This window comes from Cololabis saira, chromosome 8 (assembly GCF_033807715.1).
Source record: "Cololabis saira isolate AMF1-May2022 chromosome 8, fColSai1.1, whole genome shotgun sequence".
Lineage (NCBI taxonomy): Eukaryota > Metazoa > Chordata > Actinopteri > Beloniformes > Belonidae > Cololabis > Cololabis saira.
This window is the reverse complement of record NC_084594.1, coordinates 28,987,374-29,010,726: the sequence shown is the minus strand read 5'-3', so window position 1 is coordinate 29,010,726 and position 23,353 is coordinate 28,987,374. Positions and strand designations below refer to the sequence as shown.

The window sequence follows — 23,353 nt, the reverse complement described above, 5'->3', positions numbered from 1 at the left end:
TTAGACAACAATGATTCTACCTTACTACATAAATGGTTCCTTCATCCCACATGGTTTCTACTACAGATTTACATGGTATTATTTGTATGTCATGCTGACAGACACTGGCATTTTAAGTACAGTAGGCCACCCAACGTGCCGTCAGACGCAAGTGCGTCTTTTGTCTCAAAGTCGCTTCTAATTGCATGCTGAGATGGATGTTACAATTATGAGAAATCACAGATATGTCATTCTTCTGCCTTTGCCTTCCAAGAGCTTCCATCTCTTTGTGTTTTCTTTGTGTTTAATAGATAGTGGAACTTAATATTTAAGGTGTGGCCCTGTGTTTGTCTGTGTTGTGCTGGATTACAGATGCTGGATGAGGTGTAAAGTTAACAGATACCTATCCGTCTCCTGTTATCAGTCTCTTCTGCTCTGCATGCTGGCCTTCTTCTCAACTGTCTGCCATGTTGTCAATTCAAAACACACTCAGTCTTCCTTTAACCTGAGGTTTTCTAGCTGATTTCAATTTTCCCCTTTTTCTTTCTGACCTCCAGTTAGTCTGGCCTGACTTCATGTACCCTGTTGCTCTTCTGGAAACTGCTCTGAATCATGTCTGTGTTTTTCTGTTGGGCTCAGTTCCTACCTTCACCTAATATTTCCTAGCAAGTCAGTTGGGCAATTTCTGGACCGTAGCTCTGCTCCAATTTGGCCCACCCCCTCTCCCCATTGTGTAAGTTGGTTATATAGTCTGTTTTTTCTGATTTTAGGTCTATGACAAATGCCAACTTAATCTTTCTTTTCAGTCACAACTTTCCATTTCCATGACTGTATCAATTTCAATTTGTAATGGTCCTCTATTTTAAGTTGAAAATTACAAGATGAAAGGAAGGTTTTACTTGTACTACTTCTACGTAAGTGTACCCAGTTTTAAAGCATGCTCGGATGTGAGCTCACCTCCTGTTATGCAACATTTCTGCCAATTTGGACAGCCTGTGATCGATGAAAACTTGTAAAAAGCAAAACTTTATGCGGCATTTGTGAAACTTGGAGTGCTGTCAAATATGGTTCTTAAGTGAGTTAAATGGCTGCCATGACATGCTTCCTTTATTATCCCTTTCAATATAATAAATATTGGAGGATCTGGAAGGAAAAGAGATTATTCTGACCTACAATTTCTTGCAGTAGTCAGAGCCTGGCTCGACTCTTAGGAAAAAGAAAGACTGGTGATGAGGTTTATGTTGCTAATACAAACCAAACTCCATGGACATCAGTTATCAAATCGTAGTTCATCATCTCGTCCTCCTAGGCCAAAATGTTGTTTATTTTAACCTTTAGGCTCCATGTGTGCAGCTCCTGTAGCTGCTCAGCTCTGTTGTGTTAACTGAGACAGAGTCTCTCATGGTAAGTTTATTGAATTCTACCATTCAGACATATTTTCTGTTTTCTGCGCATGATTCACTGAAGTCAGCAATCACAGTTTGCCACGGTTCCCATTCAGTAATAACACACAGATGTGCGACTCAGATGAGGCCGAACTTGGTAAAGATTGGTATCCAGTAATAAGAGAAAATGTATTCTGTTTTTCAGAATTTTGATTTTTGTAAAAGAAAAAGAAAACTTTGAATGTCTTCTCTGTCTCTACAAACTGAGGAAATGATGATTTAGAGCCATTCTCTGTGGTTTCAAGCTTTATTGTCAAGTTGTTTTAGCTTAAATGTATTTAGCTGGATAAATTCAAAGGTTCAGTCCCGCTTTTCTTTGTAGCACCAGATGGGGTTGGAGGGGTTCATACAGTACTTGGTTTTTAATCAATGCTCACAGGGTAGATTCAAATGTAAATATTCTGAAGCACTCGCAGACAGTACACCCAGTCAGGGGGCAGCTGGTGGTAGAACAGTTTATTTCCATCCAGCCGTAAGATCTTCATCCTGGAGTAAGACTGAGGTCCCACCTCTCTGCAGAAACTGGTCACGTTGAACTCTGTGGTAAACAGTCAGACAGCAGGTACAGTTAGTTAACCAGATATTTATTGTAGGACACCCAATATGTGTTTTTATCAAATGCAAATGATAAAAGTGAAACACCTTTATGAAAGGCATCTGTTGAAAGCACACTGCAAAATGCTCCTTTTCTACAGGTGCTGTGGTGAAAAACAGTGGCAGACAAAATAGCAGCACTCTTTTCTGCTTTCTCTTGTGTGGTTCTGTAGCAGAGCTCCTCTCAGCCCGCACTATTGCCATTGGCAGACAGGAACAGACCAGTAGCTCTTCACTTTCTAGCTAGACGATGAGGTGTATTGGGAGTGTTTTGCCGTCTGTCTTTTTAGAACACAGACTCTCTGTCTACGACATCACAGACTAAAAAAATAATAATAATGACTCTCACTATGCCAGAATCCATGCAAAAAAAAACTCTTCTCCCCAGCTCTCTGCGGCTACTTGGTCATGTGAGTCACAGTTTGAGTCCTGAGCACGCTGCTGCTGCGGCGTGACATGAGTTAAAGTGATAGAAATCAGACAGACAGAGGAAAGGGAGACTGAAGAGGGGAACAGCATGTACTTCTGGCTCATCTGGTACTCTTACCTCTGAATCCGTCACAGATGTTCTTACACTGCTCTCTACTTCCCTGCACTTTTACCACCTTGAGTAGTCTCTCTATATTCTATCATGAGCTCATATGTTTTCACTCCCTGTCCCCTTACGAGGCCCTTCCCTCAGTTGTGTCACCACTTTTGCCACCCAGCCCCACCCCAGAAACCAGGGCTGTCCCTATGCAAAAAAAGCTCAGGCTGGGATTTTTTTTTTCTTCACATTTCTACATTTTTTTCCTCAAAGCTTTGCATATTTCTCCACATTTAAAGGTTACCCTTCATATTACCACACCACAAAAACACGTGAGCGTTCATCAGAAATGCAGAGTTATTGAAACCTTTACATTAACGTTGTGAAAGTGGACGTCTTTGTGAGCGTGTTAAATGTGCACATCACCTTGAATCTCATTTGCCTCCAGGTAAAGGTACTGCAGTGTGGTGGGGACTGTGGGAATGGTGGTCAGTTTGTTGTAGGAGAGGTCCAGCTCCACCAGGCTGGAGCGGTTAAAGACCTGTGGATGGATGTCACGGCTCTGCAGGCCACAGCGACCGAGACGGAGATACTTAAGGTTGAGAAAGTCAACAAAACTGTCCTCAACCGGGCCGCTGAGAGAGTTGTTTGACAGATACAGCTGATCTACTGAGGGCGGTAAATGCCTGGGAACCACTGAAAACAAATTTGCACTGAGATCCAACAGGCTGAGACTGACCAGACCTGAGAAGACAGGGAGACAATGTACAAAACAATATTTACACTTTTTTTTTTAAAGAATGGAACAGCTATAAACATTTTTAATAAAAGACACAGTTTCTGTGCAAAGTGAAAGCTGTTTTTTTTCTCTCCCTTTTTAGCCATGTCGTCACATCTTTGTTAGACATTTGATCCACTTTGATCCATTGTGGTGTGTATCTCTTGAAATGTGTTGCAACTTTGCACTACTTAGGATGTTACATAATCCTTGATCTGGGTCTGTGATGTCAAACTATCCTAAAAACCTGAAGTACTGAGTGAGTGCTACATTTTCAGACCCAGTCTGCCCCACATAAGGTGACAAGGTAATGTTATGTTGGCATTTTTAAGTTGATAATCACTACTTTCACCCAAATGAGTATGCTGAAGCACAGAAAAATTTATTCATTTTCATTAATAGATTTAAAAAAATACATAAAATCCCAATAATATGGATTGAGTTAACCAGAGTCTGATACAAAGACAGATGCGCAATGAAATATGCCTCTTTTTTTATTTTTATCCCACATTCTTTCCCATTTTTATCACCCGGTGCTCCTACCTAAGTCAGTCCTGGGCATTTCTCACCCTCTATCAACCCTACACTGAGCTCAAGTTATGCAAAATTTTAAGTAAATAGAGTATTTAAGTAATTAGACATTGAATCCCCACCTTGTAATTCTGACCCACCCACCAAAACTGAGTCTAATTTTATGGATAATTTTACCTATGACATGTTTTTTTGTGTGTGAGCGTGTGTATATGCAAAGAAAGGAGATGACAGGTAAGACAACCTTTGAGGTCTCCCTCCGCGATGGTCTGTAGTCTGTTTCCGTGCAGCAGCAGCAGCGTCAGGTTGCGCAGGTTCTGGAAAGCACCCGGGCTGATGCTGCTGATATTGTTGTGGGCCAGTCTCAACTGCTTGAGCCCAGTCGGTAGACCGCTGGGCACTGAACTCAGCTGGTTACGGTTTGCAAAAAAGTAGCGCAGCTTGGTCATGTTCTGTAGAGAGGTCAGCTCCAGCTGGTCGCTCTGCAGCTGGTTGTTATCCAGGATGAGCCAATGTAGAGCAGTGACGTTGGCCAGGACAGAGGAAGGCAGGAATGAAATGTTGTTACCCTGGCAACGAGAGCAAATATTGCCTGATTGGATTTCCAAATGAAGTAAATATACAATAGTTAGCGTTACAGCATTAGTGGCAAACCGTCTGTGTTTTTCCTACCTGTAAAAACAAGTACTGGGTTCTTTCAGGTAGGTGGTCAGGGATGTGTTTCAGCCTTCGCTGGTCACAATAGAGTGATGTGGGCCACTGAACTGGACAGTCACACTGCTCGGGACAGGCCTGGGGGTTGTTAGCGCGGAACCAAGCGGGGTCCATCCGCCCCTGCAGAGTCAACACACTCGGCTCCCCCAGCAGGCGGTTGATCCACAGAGGAACGCCTCCATAGTCCATCTCGGTGCTTAAAGTGGCCTCAGCAGTTTCAAAACTACACAGTAGCAGCAGCATGCCCCCGAACAGGAGAGCCATGGCGACAGCTGGTGGAATACATAAATTCATAAATTAAACATTAAAAAAGGGCAAAAATTCCCTGAGAGCACATTCAAGGTCTGATAAAACCTGACCCTGTCATGTGACCTGTTTGGCTTTGTGGAGGATCCGTGACATCACGCATCCAGATCTCAATATCTCCACCCAACTTCACTTCATGCTACAATCATTAGAGCAAAGCTGTAATAATAAATACAGAAGAGGCCCACAGAAAAGAAGGCTGGAGAGGAGGGGAATGCTCACTTGACCCCTTAAAACAGGCTTTTATGACCAGAACTGTAAAAACATAGTTGAAAAGGTTGAGTTTTTACTTTATCCAAGTTACATTTTGGGCAAAATTATGTTACCTTTTATAGATTATTTTTTAAAGGGTATAATACACAGTTCAGCCATGACATCATGACCATCAGATTGGTATTTTTTTGTTGTTTGTGAAAGCTGCATCCTTTTTCTGTAGTTCCAAAGCTTGTTGGAGGAGTCTGTGGACTATAACACAGAGGTGTTATCCTTTAGTCTAAATAATTTAATCGCAAATTTGGATTTGGACATGACAGACAGGAATATTTAAATGATATAAGAGCAGCATTACAAATGCTGTCGGATGCCCATTTGTTGGTACTTAACTCTATAACCATCCACAAGATTAATTTAAATACTTCTAGCTCTGCCAGTGTCATGGTTTAAAAATAGAACTGTATTGATTTGAATGGATTGTAATGAAATTTGCAATGTGTTAAAATGTGAAAGCTTGGACTGGTTTTGATGAATCCCCAAACGTTACTTCATGTGTGACCAGGGAGTAGAATTAAGCACAGATGTTCATGTTGATCTCAGGATTGATTATTGGGTGTGATAATATCTTATTTTTAATGTGTTCACTGTTGCTGGAGATGTTTTACTTTAATGCTTATGCATTTCTCCCATTATGATGAACATTATATCTCCTGCGCGCCTTGTAGGAACTAAAAAAAAACAGAAGTTCTGAATAAACAAATAATAAAGTTGCACTAAAGGTCCAAAAGTCAGCACCACTTTGACTTCAGAAAACTGTTCATTGATGATAAATGTAAGAATTCAAATGAGTTCAAATGTAATAGCATTTTATAATATATGTTAGGCAGTATTTATATTACACGGGTAAATTGAAGCATTTTTTATGTCCTGCATGGTGTGAATCAGATATGTCTTATGTACTGTATGTGGAAGCATCGAAAAAAAGTGCAAAGATTCAGATAGTCTGATCATTTTAAGGCCTCCATGAAATAATTCAGATATATATCAGATATGTGCATTTGTATCTGGAAATCTAAGCAGCAGATTGGATTGTCTCCATTAATGCTGCTCACAGGTCCTTGAAAATGCATCAGTGACAAATGGTGCAGCACGTGGACACCGTCCATTTCCTCTTCACTTCAAAAAAATGTTCAGCCCTTCACTGTAAACGATTGTCATGTAAATTAACAGTAAAATACTGGCAGCAGGGTTGCCAGTAGTTTACTGTTAATTTTACAGTTCTCCTACTGTTATCTGGTTTACAGTATATTACTGTGTACTGATTTACAGTACATTACTGTTTTTTCTTGATTTCACAGTAGATTACTGGCAGCAGGGTTGCCAGTATATTACTGTTTTTCTACAGTTTGCTTACTGTAAACTTAATTTACAGTTTATTACTGTTATAATACTATCTAGTAAAACACAGTATATTGCTGTATTTTATTGGATTTACAGTAAACTAGTGGCAAGGTAGCCACAATATTGTTTTTTATATTAACAACAGAATTTTACCATAATCCCAAATAAAGTACCGTGCAGTCATTTTTGTAAAGAGCATATTACTAGCAATTAGCAAATAAGCAAATTTAACGTGGTATTCTATACAACATAGTGAATGATTCAGTTAACTTAAATGCAGCAATAAAAATCTATGGAAAAGAAGAGACTTAGAAAATATTAGATCAATTATATAAGCCAACATTTATTTGTAAAGAGGCAGTATGAATTTAAACAAACAGTTTTTTTCCCCATTACAGTTGGACATTTCAAATGTGCATAACAGAATAAGGCAGCCCATTCTTTCATCAACTGTGAACACAATGAACACTAATCAACTTTGAAATAAAGTTTGAGGAATTATGCATCATGCCATTGCAAGTAGTGCTGCCTTTTTAATACAAAATACATAAACAATCATTTTTCTGCAGTGCTCTACAGCATAAATACCCACATTTTTTAATATAGCAAATTCAGTAGAAAGACAAAAAATGGGCAATAACCGTGGCTACACTGATGTGAAGTTCCTGGGTAGAGAGATCTCACTGACCTATATGAAATCCCACTCAAAGTCTATGAGGTTCTTCAGAAGAGAGGACACACGGGGGTTGACTGTGACTCTTCTGAACGACTCTCCCTGTCTTCTTGGAGACAATCTTGCCCCCGCTGGCCTTGGTCCCTTTTTCTGGGTTGATCCCAATGAAGCGCCTGAAAAACACAGTAGTCTGAGATTAGAGGTTGGAAAAAATAGTCTGCTGCTATATAAAATAGGGCTGGGTGATATGGAAAATATCAAATATCAAAATATTTTTGACTGGATACCTCAATATCGATGTTGTGATGATACTGTAGGGATGACTACTGTTTCTTTCTACTGGTGCTTTTTTTACCATTAGGGTGAGAAAAACAATCAAGAAGCCTATAGCAAATCAAAACTCTAAACAAACAGTGACAGGAACTACAGCCAATCAGATTACTTCAAGCAAAGTGACAAGAACCATAATGGCTCATATCGCATGGAGATTTAAATTGTGGTTAAGTATATCCAAAAATGATAAAAAATACATGTACGTTGAATAGATTTCTAATAGATATACAGAAAAAGTTAAACATTAGCTCTAAATGAAGATTATAAACCACATAATCTAAATATTCAATAAATTGACGTACTTTAGAAGACACTTCATGTCATACTCTATATTCAGTCTATGTCACAGGGTTTTCAGACAGTGTATCCAATAGCATAATAGAAAATTCTGTGACCTCATGGATTGAATATAGAGTATGACATGAAGTGTCTTCCTTTAAGTACCTTGGATTATTGGATATTTAAATTATGTGGTTTATAAAGTTAATTTAGAGCTGATGTTTAACTTTTTCTGAATAACAATTAAAAATCTATATTTACATAAATATATATTTTTAACATTTTTTGGATATACTTAACCACAATTCAAATCTCTATGCAATATGAGACATTATGGTTCTTGTCACTTTGTTTGAAATGATCTAATTGGCTGTCGTTACTCTCACTCTTTGTTAAGAGTTTTGATTTGCTGTAAGCTTCTCGATTGTTTTTTTCACCCTATTGGTGGAGCATGATCTTGTCTAATCACCATCAGATATGTTATTAGGTATATTACATAGTAGTGCCTGTGTTCCACTATTATTGATCTTGAAGATCTAAATAAGAGAAATGCATGTAGAATCAGAGTGTGCGACACTTTTTTTTGTCTCAACACATGCAATATCATGATATCAAAAATCCCAGACGATATCTTGTCTCAAAACATGATATCAATATAAAATCCATATATTGCCCAACCCTAATATTAAGTGGTCATTAAGTTAAGGGTTTAAGATGCACATGAATGAATGTGAGAAAGAGAGAATATAGGACAATAGACCTTTTTCACAGCAGCCGTTTTGATATGAAATAGCAGGGAAACACAGGTGTTACTAATATATTGTGTTTCCATTCCATTTAAGTGTAGCAGAGTCTTTCCAGTGAGTTAGCATTAACAATACCAGGACCCTGGCTGTGTAATGGAATGGAACCTTCATTAGTGTTATTAGTAACACTTGGGTTTAGCCTACAATTTCATGTCAAAATGAGTGCTTTGAAAAAGGTCTGTTGGACAACACAAACCTTACCTTTAAATGAATTCAAGTGTACAGGCAGCCTCCTCTTGGTACTGTAGATTGCAGATGTAGTACACTGAAAACAGAGTAGCATGATATGACCCTCAAGGCTGATCATCCAGCGTCCAGCAGTCACACGCTCTGTTCCACCTGAAACGTGAAGTTAGAGTAATTTCAGAAAGCATCTTGACATGTATAAATATCTGTATTTGGAAGAACAGGCATGCTTTGCTGGGATATAGATAACTTTAAAAGCTCATCTGATATGAAAAATACAGTATGTCACTTCACTGAACACATACCGAGCAGTATTAGACGAGGAGTCGAGGGTAGGGTGAGGGTCTTCTCTACATCAGCCACTGTTGCAGACATCTGTAGGGCACATACAATATAAGTGTACGGAGCATATTAGTTCCATGAAATTAATTTTAAAATGGCAACAATTCAATGCAATAAAAATGAAGAAAGAAGAGAAAAAAACCTAGGTCTCCAAGAAGCTTGTGACAGAGAAATTGTTGGTCATAACATACTTTCAATATTTCTTAAACTTATGATTAAACTTGCTCTGCTAAAGTTAGTCTTTTGACGTTAGCTGTTAATGTTACCCCTAAAGATATCCATGCAACTCAAACTCAACTCAACTTCCTTTTATTGCCACACGGCTAGGCCGGTGGAATTAGTTTCACAGTGCAGGTGGTAGCTGCAACAAAACACCACAGCAGTACAAAAAGACAGAACGTTTTCCAGAGGAAAAAGACAGAGTAATAACATGTGAATAACATGTCAATTCATGTGAAAATACACAGAAACAGAGGACAAACTCCAAAATCCCCAAAATAGAGGCACAATAATGCTTCTAGCTGCAAACCAACCAAACAAAAAACTAAACAAAAAAACAATATGACTAACTTACCTACAATAATTATATTGTATGCTAAACAACACTGCTATACTGTCCTGCAAGCTTAGATCTACTGATAAAACACAGTTTAAAGATATTTAAATAATTGTACAAGAGTAATCACCAGACAGATAAAAGATATTTCAACTTACCGTGTGATTTGCTCATAAAGTGCAGGATTCAGATGGATAATCCTCAAAAAGAAAGTCCAGAGATGGCTTCAACTGTTTTGCATGCCTCCTCTAGAAATGCAGTAGCGTTCTGTTGATTTAAACATCACTCCCAGAATGCAACGCTATTTACGGTATATTACAGTATTTTATGGGAAACGGCAAACTGCCCATCGATATTGCCCAGAATGCATTGTTTTCTACAGTATATTACCGTTTTAATGAGAAACAGTATGCTACTGTCAGAATTTGACTGTTTTTTTACAGCATTTTGTTACAGTGTTGGTTAACTTCCAAGAAGGCTTATACAAGCAAGAATATTTTCAACCTCACTGTTTATTTTAAACATACCATATAAAATACTCCTTTTTCCCCCCTTTCCACTTTACTTTCCCGTGTCGGTTCCCGAACTCATCGGGCACATTGTTTCCCCTGGTGTTAACCAGCATAAATGCTGCTATGCTGTTATTGGCTGTGGGCTGCTTTTTGTTAGTTATTGGTTGATACATAAATGAATGAAATAAAAAATAAAGTGAATAAATAAATAATCAGGCAGTAAAGCGTAAAGAGCAGTAAAGAGCTGCAGTATAAATGCAGGAAGTTCTTTGCCCCTGGCACTGCATAAAAACATCCTGGAAATTAATTTGATTACCAAGAACAAAGAAGGAAATGTCAACTATGTTTCCCATTTAGCTGGGATGCTGAACTAGTGAGACCAGTCTTGGGTTCGCAGCTTGACGCTGTGCTGACTGTGTTGGTCTTAAATGCTGCCAGGTTCAATAAGTGCATGCTGCATCCTTTTAGGATTAGTAGATCATTCTCCACTTCATGTGTAAAACTTTGTGTTCGGTCAGTATCAACTTCAGTGACTACGTTTTATTACACTTTAAAACCCTGTAAAATCCCCTTGACATGTGTTAGTATGGCTGCAGCGTGATGGCTTGTTAGAGTCACACAACATTAAGGAGTTACAGCATATTTGCCCTATTTACATAACTTCAATCAATGCCTTACCAATTAAAAATAAAAAGATTTTTAAAAAATTCCCTACTACACCAATGCAGTGAACATGATGTAAATGATCAAACAGTATGTTGGTTTAAGCGCCATGTTTCTGTGCCCTCCCTGTTTTTTTTAAAGCATTTTTAAGCCTCTGGCATGGCTGTAAATGCTTAGTCCTGTTTAATCTTAATCACACAGTTCCCACAGTTTCACAGTCCAAAGAAAACAACTGAATATGAAAATGAAAAACTGGGACCATGTGAAGGTTTCAAATTACAAAAAAAAGAAGAAAAATCAGTGGGGAAAATAAAACAGAGCTGTGAGACGCTGTGTGCAAATCCAGCACAGGAGTAGAGAGTTTCCTCTGCAGTCATGACACATTTTCTCTAATTTCTGCATGTATAAGTTAATTACACACATGCACACACTGAGTAATTGTACAACACAGCAAGTTCAAGAAAGGTTGGTAACATCATTGAGTTTAACTTGTTCAGCATGTTTGGTATGACGTATTTGTCTGGCTTTGTAAGGGTTCACGTGCAGAAACGCACATGCTCAGAACTTTGCTGTAACAAAACGTGCCCACATCGACTCTGATTTCCAGTTCTGAACTCTCCGCACAAAGAGGAAATGTAGGCAGACATGAAACAGACAGCAAACCAGCACCTACCTGTTTGATGAGCAGCTACAGGACGGAGGCAGGTTGTTTTTAATCCCCCAGTGAAGCCCTCAGGACCTGCAAGGATGTGTGTCTCAGTGTGTGTGTGTGTGTGTGTGTACAGTACGTGTGTGTGTGTGTGTGTGTGTGTGTGTCAGCGTTTCCAAGCTACGACTGATATTTGCCCACCGTCTGATACATTCCTCCTCTTCAAACGCTGCCCACATCCCAGACACCAGACCTCCTCCATAATCTTCACTCACTCACTTCTTCCTTTTTCCCCTCTTGCTTAGCCCTCTGTAACACTTACACTCCAAACACACAACACTTGTGTTTGTTTGCAACATGTACACACACTTGTTGTGGTTCAGAGTGTGAACAGAAACTGTAGCTTAGCTGTCAAATCTTTGTGCTAATGTGTGTGTGGACATGCACGTGTTTGTGACCGTGGTCTCCAGTTTGAGCTCTCCTTGCAGGTAATAAAGCCAAAAAGTACCTGGGGAGCCAAAGAGACCATTCTTAGTGTGTATCTGTAAGTACTTTACTGCACGCCTGTGTGTGTGTGTGTGTGTGTGTGTGTGTGTGTGTGTGTGTGTGTGTGTGTGTGTGTGTGTGTGTGTGTGTGTGTGTGTGTTTTAAGGGAAGCAACTTCTTGCAAGCATCTGTGCAGAAGAGAGTAAAACGGTTCCAGATTCTTTTTGCCCCAAATATGAGGGGAGTGTTTGAGACGAGCAGAGAGCTGGAGAACAAAAAAAGGAAAAAAGGAAAAAGAAAAAAAGAGCGGCGCCCTCTAGGAACCAATAGAGAATTACACACCTAAGAGTTTCAACCATTTTCTGTTCATCATATTTACATAATTTGAGTGAGATATGTAATTTTGATGAAATCTCATTTCGAAGAAATCTACAGACTGTAAAGATGTAACAGTGGGTGGCATAGCACTGTTTTCTAAATCAAGCTTTTAGTTGTAGCTATCCTGGTTTTTTAAGCCAGACGTCCACAAGACAGGGACACATCTTTATACCTTTTTTTGTTTGTTTTTGCTTTAAAAGTGGAGACTTTAACATAAGAGTCCTCATGTTTTCTTAGTTTTGTGGACTTTCAAGATCTGCTCTTTTTAGCACCTTTGGCGTTATTTCACAGATCAGATACTGCTGGAAGAATCTTGGAGAGTACAAAAAGAGAATAGATTGGGTTTACTATGATATGAGTTTATACAGTATGGTTTTAATTCCCATCATTTTTTATTGACTTCAAATCTGTAAGTGTACAACTTTGCAGGTTTGCAGGAAAGGGAAAGGTTAACTAGGAAGAGCGTATGAAATATCTGAAAGAGAAGAAGGGAAATGGACCATGAAGTGAGATAGTCAGCTAATGTAATGATCAAACCGTAGTCACTATGGCAATATTTATTAATTTTTTTATGTAATATCTTTTGTGATTCTTGAGCGCGTTCAAAGCTGACAGGAACACTACATTTATGCTAAATAGTGGTACTTTTTGAAGATTAGTAGCCATATTAAAGAAGATGTGACAACATCATCTTTACATGACGCTCATCAGTCATTTCTGTTATTATGTCGGGGTCGGAGGAAACAGGAGACCATTGCCACTGACATGAGCAAGAAACAAGGTAAAATCTGGAGAGGCAACCCGTCCATCTCATGATTATCAACTTAAAAACTTCTTTTGATGAGAATAAAGGAAGAGCAGGGGTGGTAGATACTTCATCTGTTTGAGCAGGCGCCCCGTACACAGACCTGCAGTCCTACAGTCCTCATGCAGCCAGTCCAGGCTCAAGTCCTGCCCTGTAGCCATTTCCTGTGTGTCTTACCCCCGAAAATATTCAACAATCAACTAGAATGGTAGAAACTAATAACAGAAAAGAGAAAAAACTAAACGGATGTGAACCCTTTCTTGTCATGAGAAAGAGACCAGATGAAGACGGGGTTCATGTCACCACCTTCATAACAAAAGTGAAAGGGGTGAGTTACCTGTTACCATCAGGAATTATTGTAGTCATTTTGTCATTATATCTTACTCATTACTGTTCGTCATTGTTTAATGACAGGAAGGCTCACCAGATCTGATGACGTAGTCTTTAGAGGAAGATAGAACCACAGCCAGATTATATCTGCGGTCGCCGCCGTATGAACACGCGACTCGTCAGCCACGCAAATTATTGCCAGGTTACCTCTAAAAACTGTGGAGAAAAGGAAACTTGTTATCCTTCAAAGATCAATGAGTTGGTGTTTCTTTGGAAAATATTTCTCATATATTGTTTGTCAATGACTCATTATCTCTGAAAAGAAATTTCTACGTTTGCAGTTGCTGGCAGTTCCAAACCTGTTTGGTGAGCAGATTTTCAAAAAGCTTGTTAGATGTTGTGGCAGCGTGCCAAAATGTGCAGGGCTCACGTTTGGTTTCAATGTTTCTTTAAATACTTTAATTAAAGACCATTTCAGATATGTCACAATATCCTCCCGGTTACGTTTTTGTTTTATTTCCAAACAGCAGTTTGATCCATTTCTGTACAACTCAATTTACTAAAAGAATATTACTGCTGTGTTACTTCAAGAAGAAAGAAGGTGCACAGCTACAACTGTTTCCAAAATCTTTGAAAAAAATAAAATAAAAGGAGTTTTAGATGTGGCCCTGAGGTAGTTTTTGGTAGTGACATATAAAAATGGTTCAATAACAATTTGCAGAAAAGGCTTAGGGACTCCACAATGTAGGTCACTGTTGAATCAATAGAAGTAAGTAGGGGGCATACTGTAGCAGCAGGCCTTGAAAATGGTTTTATATCATCGGAGAGAGTGTGGATAACCTGCAGAGCGACCTGTGAAAAACAGGACAGGTGTTTTGAGGACATGGATCCTGTATTTTTTACAAAACAACAGTGAGAAATGTCCCGTGACAAGATCCTTGAAATGCAGCCTGTGAACTTCCATTTCGGTGGCCTTTGTTGTGAACAAAGGTGTCTAATACCTCTGTATCTACACATTTTAACCTCTAGGTGACTGCAATACCAGAATAAGATTAAAATAATATAATAGCACTCAAAAATAAAGACTTGGCAATCTGACCTTCCATAACCTCTTAGCCCTATGTCGTTTTGCCTAAAATGGTTAGCATTGTTGCCTCACAGCAAAAGGGTCCTGTTTTGATTCCCCCTTGCTTCTGTGGGTTCCCTCCTGGTATTCTGGCTTCCTCCCGCAGTCTAAAAGATTGCATGCAAGGTTAATTGATGATCTAAATTGCCTGTAGGTGTTTGCGGTTGTCTGTTTATATATGGGTCCCTGTGTTAGACTGGCGACCTGCCCGGGGTTGAGCCCGACTGTAATGAGCTGGGATGAGCTCCAGCAGACCCTGGAGACCCTGCACAGGATTCAGGATAAAATGGATGGAAGACAAGATTTTATTTGACAGCAGCTAGTTTTGCTAAGGTAAACACATATTGAAGTACTGAACAAGAAAAGTGATCATGTTTTCAGCCTTGTACAAAGGAGATAGAAAACAGATAGATAGAAAACTTTTGCGGGTGTCTTTTTTTCTACCGTGTATGTTGTCTTTTTATGAACTCCGTTGGGTATGTGTCTGGCTTTCAACCACTGAGCAGTAGGTGTGCAGCTAGAACACAGGATCAGCATGCAGGCTGTCAATGTCTCAAATAATATAGCAATCATTTTGAATCCCTCCTTCCTTTCTATCTGCATCCACATCTTTGTTTGGCTTGTCAAGGCTGAACTGTACGCACGCGCAAGCATGCACACACACACACACACGCGCACACACACAGACTCATTCTGCAGAACCGAGACTTGCAGCATGTTCCTGCAGTGTTCTTTTATGTCTTCATTTCTGCTTCAGAGTGCAACTGTTGTGACACAATCTCCAAATAAGATTGGAGGGGTTTCTGTGATTTGCTGCTCTGTGTGGCAGCAGCAGCCCGTCTTTCTCTTGATGCAGCTAAAACGCTGCTGCTGCTGGAACACTGAAAATGCCAAGTAGATTTCAGGATGCCATGCATTAAATGTGGCTTCGGACCTGTCTATACAATTTTGCAAAGCTGCTTCTAAAATAAATGTGGATCGCAAATAAAAATGTTATCTCATGATTATTGTGCGATAGATACATACATATTAGTATTTATTCACAATTTAAATATATCGCTTAATGGAAATGATGCAAGTCCCAAGTCATCTTCCGCATTGTTTTATGTGATTTCTGTTGCCATCCTCACGGTAAATCCACTCTTCAGCAGTTTTATTTCATTGACACTAGAGTGCAGTATTTCTTCATAAACAGCTCCCAGAAGCATGGCAACCGCTTGCACCGCAACACACTGAAGAGTAATGAACCAATGCACACGTACAGGATGGAATTTGTGAATATGATGTATAATAACTACAAAATAGTAAAAAACACCTCTTCATAGCCAAAATATCCTTCTCTATTAAGGTTCAGTTCAGTTTTATGAGCGCTCTTTCCTGCAGTCTTATGCACAGCCCCTGAAATGCTAATAAAAAGGGTGGTATTGTGAACATTGTGCTCAGTTGGCACAATATCCACCTGGAAACTTTTTATATTGCGCGTTCTGCATCTGTCTTTCCAATATTGCTTAAAAGATTCAGTTCATGAATATTGTCAAAATGATGCCAGAATTTAACTCACAGTTAGGCTACACACTGAAAAAGCTGGTGCTTTAGACCAATATGAGTAACAAAAAAAAAAGTGAGGTCCTTGACGTGGTCTAATCTCCAACATCTGTGGGTGGTTTGTGCATGTGGGTGCACGCATATGGACATCTGCTTTCTATTGCATGGTTCTACTGCCTATTTGCCCTGGAGGGTCAAGGTTTAAATTAGTTTAAAGAGCCAAACAGCTCAGACTCCTTCAAATTATTTTAATTCTGTAACACTGAAATGTTTGCATCTTCTTTGTCAATTAGTAGTTCATATAGTGCTTAACAAAACATAGAAGGACAAGGTTGATTCAAATATGCCCACAGTGTGTCCTTGAGTCAGGTAATCTTTAAAAGTATTTCCTATTACATGATCCCTGTGTCTATCTACTTGAATAAATCAGAAAGATGCAAAGACTTAGTTTCTACAAGGTCAACCACTGAATTTGATTAAGATCAAGATCAAAGATGTGCTAAGGATGAGAAGGTTAATGTTTGGGGTTAGTGCCAAGGAAATGAGACACTTAAAAATGGATAAGCTATTTAATTGAAGGAAAACTGCACAGTTAATAACTGCCATGTCACCCAAGCTGGCAATGCGTTGCAGGGATATCTTTCTCCTGCAGCATACTTTTTCTTCAGCTGTACAAGCCAAATGTTTTCTGTTGGTTATCTGACTGTTGTGCATATGAGCTGCATGCATGATAAAAGCTGAGCTGACTTTAAGAGACACATTGGTTTCCTCACTGGACCAATGCTGGCCACAACAACATATTTGAAATCTGAGGATAGTTTTTACCGTCCCTATGATAAGATCTGAGCTGAAAGGGTAAGATGAGCATCTGATCCTTTCCTAGCGCTGCATATGACCTAGATTGGAGACAGGTGGAAGGATATGGGTGGGGGTGGATGTGTTTGCGACAACTTAAGCCCACTTGGGCCTCTTACTTTGAAGTCCCAGAATTATCTCTGCCTGTAAATGTTAACTGCTGCAACCTGTTTCTTGCTTCATGACATTATTTTATTGTAATTTTTTTTGTCGATAGCTTATCTGTTTGTCCCACTTACAAAAACTTTATCTACTTGAACATGTCATAAAAACAGATTGCATACTTTTATACTGGAAGAGTAATTGGCCTTTAAGGTTCGTGGAGAAGTCGGCTGCCGTTCATGAGTGAAGAGGTCAGAAGTCACCACGGTTCATTCCACAGGTACTAAAAACCAAACTGAGCGTTTTTCAAAGAATTTGAAGAGTTTTGAAGAGAATCAAGTCCATTACCACATCATTTAGGATTGTGAATGTTACTGCCATGGTGTTTTGTAAAGGAGTGGAGACCATTGACAGATCCGACCGTCTTCATCTGTGAATGTGTGCAGAAAAAGCCGACTGTCTGCACACCAACTTATTCTCCTTCCAGATCAACACTTTACACTTGGTTGTGAGGCCTTGGCATCACATCTCAATAAGTAGTGATGTGCAACTGCCTCTCACTACATACAGACTGCTTTCAACCTTCCAAGGGTGGTATTATTGTGAGACTAAAGAATAAAAAGCAGACAGTCCAACTAGGTTTATATTTTAAAAACTGGATTCTGGACAACTGGAAATAAAGGTTTCTCCGTCAGAAAAATTGAGTTCAGTCTGTCTTCTCCCTCATCATAAAGGTTGTATTTTATTTGTCAAGGAACTTGCAGGAGACTGCACCAAGCTTTTACTCCGTTGCATCAGTTACCATGGTGATGTCGCCATCAAAAAGCATTTAGCACAGCTAACTCTTGACAAGAAAACAACAGTCAGGCAGAAGTCAACAACCCACAGCTCTCCTTTCTTTAGCACATCCCTGCATTGCAGTTAGCAACAGGTGCCAAAGGAGGAAGATTCAGGACGATGACGACCGGAACCTCTGAAGGGAAACACAGGTCAACTGTCAACAGTTAAAATAAACAGTTGTTTATCGAGAAAACTTGGTCCAGATGAGGAGAAGATTCATGGACAGGAAGAGGCCCACACGGAGACCAGACTGACAACATCACAGGACGGTCACACATGTTTTTTATTTAACTCTTTACAAGATGTAAGATTTTGGGAGAGGAATGATGAGAGCTGGATCTGCCATGTCACATAACATTGGAAATATGGCCCATCATTTACAGTTTAAGTTCATTTTATCAGTCAAGCACCAATAAAGCTGCTCCAAGAGGTGATTTAATCTGAATATATAAGACTAAAGTATGATCAAAGGTAGGGATGGGTACTCACTAAGATTAAGAATATTTGGATGAAATAAGCATCATGTGCCAGAATAAATCGTATGCATTTACTACATAATCCTTTCTTCCTCCAGGATTGGTGCTGAATTCTGCATAATGGCTTTAACATCCAAAAAGTTTCCTTTCTGAAATATCTCTTGGTTTGTCTCTCTCATCATATAGAACCGTTTGCTTAAACAGTTTTGCATGATGAAACACAATAGCGATCTTTGCACATTTGTGACATACTGTAAAAGTAAAGTTGCTCCGGCCCAAACAGTCAGCATTTTTTGTTTGGTCTGAAATCCTGCATCAATGTTTCCGCTGAGTTTCCTCCAGGTGCCCAAACAGCAATGGACCATGTGCAGACTTCTCCAAAGTGTTTTTAGGCCAGAAAACCTGAAGAAAACATCTGACGCAACTAACACCACCAGAAAAGTGGGTTTCAGATGAAAAGGGGTAAGTGAAAGCCTGAGAGTGTTGCTCACAGGTGGGATCAATCGCTCACACCCTCTTGATCCCACAGCATTCGTATGTGGGGTGCTGTGGGCAATTCCTGAACGGACACAATAGGGTGCAGGCGACTGGAAGGGGAGGGATGAAAGAAACCATCACAGCAGCAGAGAGACGGGTGGGGTGAGGGCTGGCAGAACAGGAAGGAGAGCAGAGAGGGGAGGAAAGTTTTATAAAACAGTGCTTTTCAGAGTCCCCTCCAGTCTGAGCACGCACAGAGAGAGAGAGAGAGTGAGAGAGAGAGAGGGACAAAGAGGACCAGTCTGCCTGATCAGGTAAGAGGACATGTGTGTATGCGTGTGTGTGTTCTCGTTTTTTGATGTAATGAGACATGAAATAAATAAACCAGTAATGGTAGTAACATTTTTGTGCAACCCATTCAGCTATTCAACATTTAACACACAAACACCTGCATACATTACTGCTGCACTCCCCGTAGACTGCTGCAGAGAATATTATAATCATTACATAGAGAATACAAAATATACAAATATATTTGAAGAGAATGGACAACACAGTTAAGTGGCTAAAGCGTATATTCTTTGCAGAGTCGGTTTAGTGAAACCATGAGGCAGAATGCATCTCGACTCATCAAAAAAAAAAAAAAATCTCCATAAAATCAGATGGTAATTTATTGACTATTTTCTGGGCAGAAGGGATAACCATTTCCATAACTGGCTTTTCAGTTCAGCTTTTTCAATGTTTTCTCTCTAGCTTCCCCGTGGGTCACTTTTAAGAATGTGCCTCTCTGCAGCAGCCTGTTACATTTACAAAACAAAGCCTTTCACTGTTAATGTTCGCAGGGTTGCAGTAAAAGTCAGCCAAAGTATGCTCATAAGAGTAACACTTCTTTCTTCAAAGTTCTGTTTCTACCACATTGATTTTAGAAAGTATATTGTGAGGATTTTGCTGTCAGAGTACAGCTTTGATCGTGACATTACTCTGCAACTGTAACTTTAGTCTGGAAACAAAGACATGTTTGTTTCTTTTGAGGGATTACATTGATGTTTAACTTTTAATACCATTGTGTTTTCTCATTAGACCTAAGTGAAGAACTGTGTGGCTGCAACGATGCGTTCGGAGATTGTAGTCCTCTTGTCTGCTCTGCTTCCACTCTGTCTCTCGCATGGATGGGACCCTCTCAGCTGGGTGTTTCGCAGGCAAGGCCAAGGACAATATTTAAGCTCCCTGCAGGCAGACGCCGCCGGAGGGGCCTGTCCTGATGAGTGTGACTGTCCTCCATCCTACCCTGTTGCCATGTACTGTGATGGGCGGGGCCTGACGGCAATGCCAGCTATTCCCTCCCGTATCAAGTATCTGTACCTCCAAAACAATGCCATTACTGCTGTCCCAGACTCCGCCTTAGACAACGCAACCAGTTTGGCGTGGCTCCTGTTGCATCACAACCAGCTAACCTCTGATGCTATTGGCCAGAAGGTAACGTGCATGTGGGAATTTGGGCATTTTGAGACAAAAGTGAGAGTTCAGATGACAAAATGCTTGAGTTAAATAGTTAACAGATGGCTGGCAGATGCATAGCAGGCTTGTGCTGTTTTAGTTTTATTGCTACATAAAAATGAATAATCTTTTATGCAATTTAATTAAATTTGGAAACAGTCTAATTAGTTGTGATGTTTAACTGTTGAAGCATCTGATTTGTAACCAACGTTTCTCCTGAGAGTAAAAAAAAAACAAAAAACAAACAAAGTGGTTATTAAATTCATGCTTTTTTTCTCGAGTTTTCCACCCTCTATTCATATATTTTAAGCAGAGGAGACACTTACACTCCATATAAGTAATTACATATGTTGATGCAACATTGTATTTAACAGCCCACATAGGTTGTGATGAAATTTCCCCACAATGTATCTTACAAATATGAACACGTGCCTTTTCCAGCACGTTGATGCACAATCTAAACACATCTAAACACTATGATCCCGTAAATGTGCTCTTTAACTCGATTTTTCTGCATTTCTGTATATGATGGTTAAATATGGGCTTGGTCTTACACATTGCTACATATTCACGGGTTCTCTGCATCACTTTTTAGGTGTTTTTGAAGTTGGAGGGACTGCAGCGTTTGTATCTACAGCACAATAATTTGACCAGCATTCCTCCAAACCTTCCTCGCTCTCTGCAAGACTTGCGAATAAACCATAACCAGATTAAAAAGGTAATGTTTCCCTCAGTTTTACATTCAATGGCAGCCTCTCTGTGTTCTCTCTTTCCTATGTTTGGGCCGTACTTCTGTAAGGATTTAAAATTATTGCCACCGTTGTCTAGGTTACACCTGCTGACCTGGAGGGAATGGACAACCTGACCATCCTGGAACTTCATGGCAATGCATTATCAGAAGTGGGCACATCCCTGAAGGCACTCAAATCCCTGACATTTCTGGATATTAGTGGCAACAAGTTGACAAAGGTAGCATAGTTTGTGTGCTTGTAAATGGCCCGTTAAACAGAAACAGAATCATGAGAACCTCTTTATTCCAGGTCCCAGACGCTCTCCCTGAACATCTGCACCAGCTGTACCTGGAGTCCAACTCCATTGACTCTCTACCTGAAGGTTTCCTCAGTGGTTTAGCGCAGCTGCAGTACATCAGGATGGCCCACAACCTGCTCTCAGATAAGGGTATCCCTCCCAACACTTTTAATGTGACAGGGCTGGTGGAACTGGACTTGAGCTTCAACAAACTGGAGAGAATCCCTTCTGTCGGCACCACACTGAAGCATCTTTATCTGCAAGCCAATCAGATCAAAGGTGAAACATTCATTCTTAAAAGTTTTTTTTTTTAATTTAGAAAATCCAATTAGAAAGTATATTAAAGCATGAACAGATTACATTTCCTGTCAAGCTTAAAATAGAATTGTGGGTTTTTTTCACATCAACAGTATAATTGTTTTTTTAATGTGTTTTTATTCTTAAAAAGATTTAAAGATGGTTTTGCGCTCAGGGTCTCTTGCAGAATAGTTTTATTTGCCAAAATGATGGCGCAGAAAGTGTTTGGATTTATCTGGAGTCATTAGTCTTTAACTTATTAAGAGGATGCTGTTTAGTTTAAACGCAGGAGAGATTAATCAATTCCTCCCTGTGATGTGAACACAGAGTTCACTCTGGGGAGCTTCTGCCGCACCGTGGATGTGTCAAACTTCTCCAAACTGCAAACCCTCCGACTGGATGGAAACGAGATCGGTCGTGACGACATCCCTTCAGAGTCGGCCCTCTGCCTGCGCCAGGCCTCCAGCATTGAGATCTAACCATTTCAAACATGTGAAGACAACGTCACATGTGCCACAGCGGGAGTCGATCATATAATGTGATGTTTGATGTTTGTGCAGGCGTGAAACTTTACTAAACCTTTTTTACAGTATTACAGAACAGGTGCTAATTCCATTCAAACATAAGAGCATTCATCTCAGTAAGATTTATCTAGGTTAGATAAAATAAATGTATCCTCAAAAAACAGTATATAAGCTTAAAAAGCCGTGAACCATTTGTGACATTTATGTGATCCTCATCTTTGATACATTATAATGTGAATACCATTAACCAGTATAATCAAAGTTTGTATCATTTTAAAGATTTTGATGATCTTTTTTTCATCTGAAAATGTGATTACCATCATTTTGTATTAAGTATAAGGTGAATCGTATCATTATTATTAGCTATAGTACAGTAAAGGACTCTTGCAAGTCCAGTGAATGGAAATATCCTTCCAGTCGGGTACAGGTTATTGTCTTTGTGATGAAAATGCTATCTCTTCAAGCATTTGATAAACATATATATTTTTTGGCACTTTCTTTATTTCTTGAAATAAATAAAATATTTGATTTATGCGTGGGGGCAAAATAATCTCATTTAATCAGAGATGCAGGGCTGTTTGTCTTGGAGGTGAGGAGTTATGTTCCAGGCTTTACTCTCATTGACTGTACGCATGACAAGGACCTATGCATCATAAGGATCATCATGTCGATTACTGATTTCTTTGTTTTCTGAGATGATCAAATAAATAAAGGATGCCACCCCAAGAACAGTCATGAACTTTTTATTGCTGCTTTTCGAACCCCATTCTCATATTATAATACAGTTCACAATATTTTGATGCCTTCTAGAGCATCTATAATGATGGTGCGACTATTTCATTTTATAGTTCGCAACAAATGTTGCTCAGGACAAAGTCAATAATTCAAATCCATTTAAAAAGAAGCAACGAACCTCCTGTGAGAGTCTGACATGACAGGAAAAAGATACCAACAAAAACAAGAAGATGATAAATGATGATAAAACACAACTATGACGTCTTAAAAATGAAGGAAATAACCGTGGACATCACTAGGTCATTTTACTGGACTTCAGCCTGGAATGTTTTGGGCCTAGCCCCAAATGTAATTTTAAATGCTAA

At 39.5% G+C, this 23,353-nt stretch overlaps 2 protein-coding genes and 1 long non-coding RNA gene across 3 annotated transcripts; 1 reads left to right on the top strand and 2 right to left on the bottom strand.

The window, feature by feature from the left end:
• Positions 1–1,293: 1,293 nt before the first annotated feature.
• On the bottom strand, positions 1,294–11,691 carry zgc:113307 (uncharacterized protein LOC553753 homolog). The gene is made up of 5 exons (XM_061728620.1): positions 11,511–11,691; positions 4,526–4,839; positions 4,098–4,422; positions 2,971–3,288; positions 1,294–1,962 (listed from the first exon to the last, which is right to left on the bottom strand). The coding sequence occupies exons 2-5, from the start codon at positions 4,829–4,831 to the stop codon at positions 1,811–1,813; spliced, it is 1,101 nt and encodes a 366-aa protein (XP_061584604.1). The 5' UTR covers positions 4,832–4,839; positions 11,511–11,691; the 3' UTR covers positions 1,294–1,810.
• LOC133449467 (uncharacterized) lies at positions 7,182–9,138 on the bottom strand. The gene is made up of 3 exons (XR_009783039.1): positions 9,070–9,138; positions 8,780–8,917; positions 7,182–7,333 (listed from the first exon to the last, which is right to left on the bottom strand). It is a non-coding gene; the product is annotated as an uncharacterized LOC133449467 (long non-coding RNA).
• A 7,395-nt stretch (positions 11,692–19,086) lies between the features above and the next one.
• On the top strand, positions 19,087–22,975 carry fmoda (fibromodulin a). The gene is made up of 6 exons (XM_061728619.1): positions 19,087–19,220; positions 19,987–20,382; positions 20,999–21,121; positions 21,232–21,372; positions 21,444–21,711; positions 22,057–22,975. The coding sequence occupies exons 2-6, from the start codon at positions 20,017–20,019 to the stop codon at positions 22,206–22,208; spliced, it is 1,050 nt and encodes a 349-aa protein (XP_061584603.1). The 5' UTR covers positions 19,087–19,220; positions 19,987–20,016; the 3' UTR covers positions 22,209–22,975.
• The last annotated feature ends 378 nt before the right edge of the window (positions 22,976–23,353 follow it).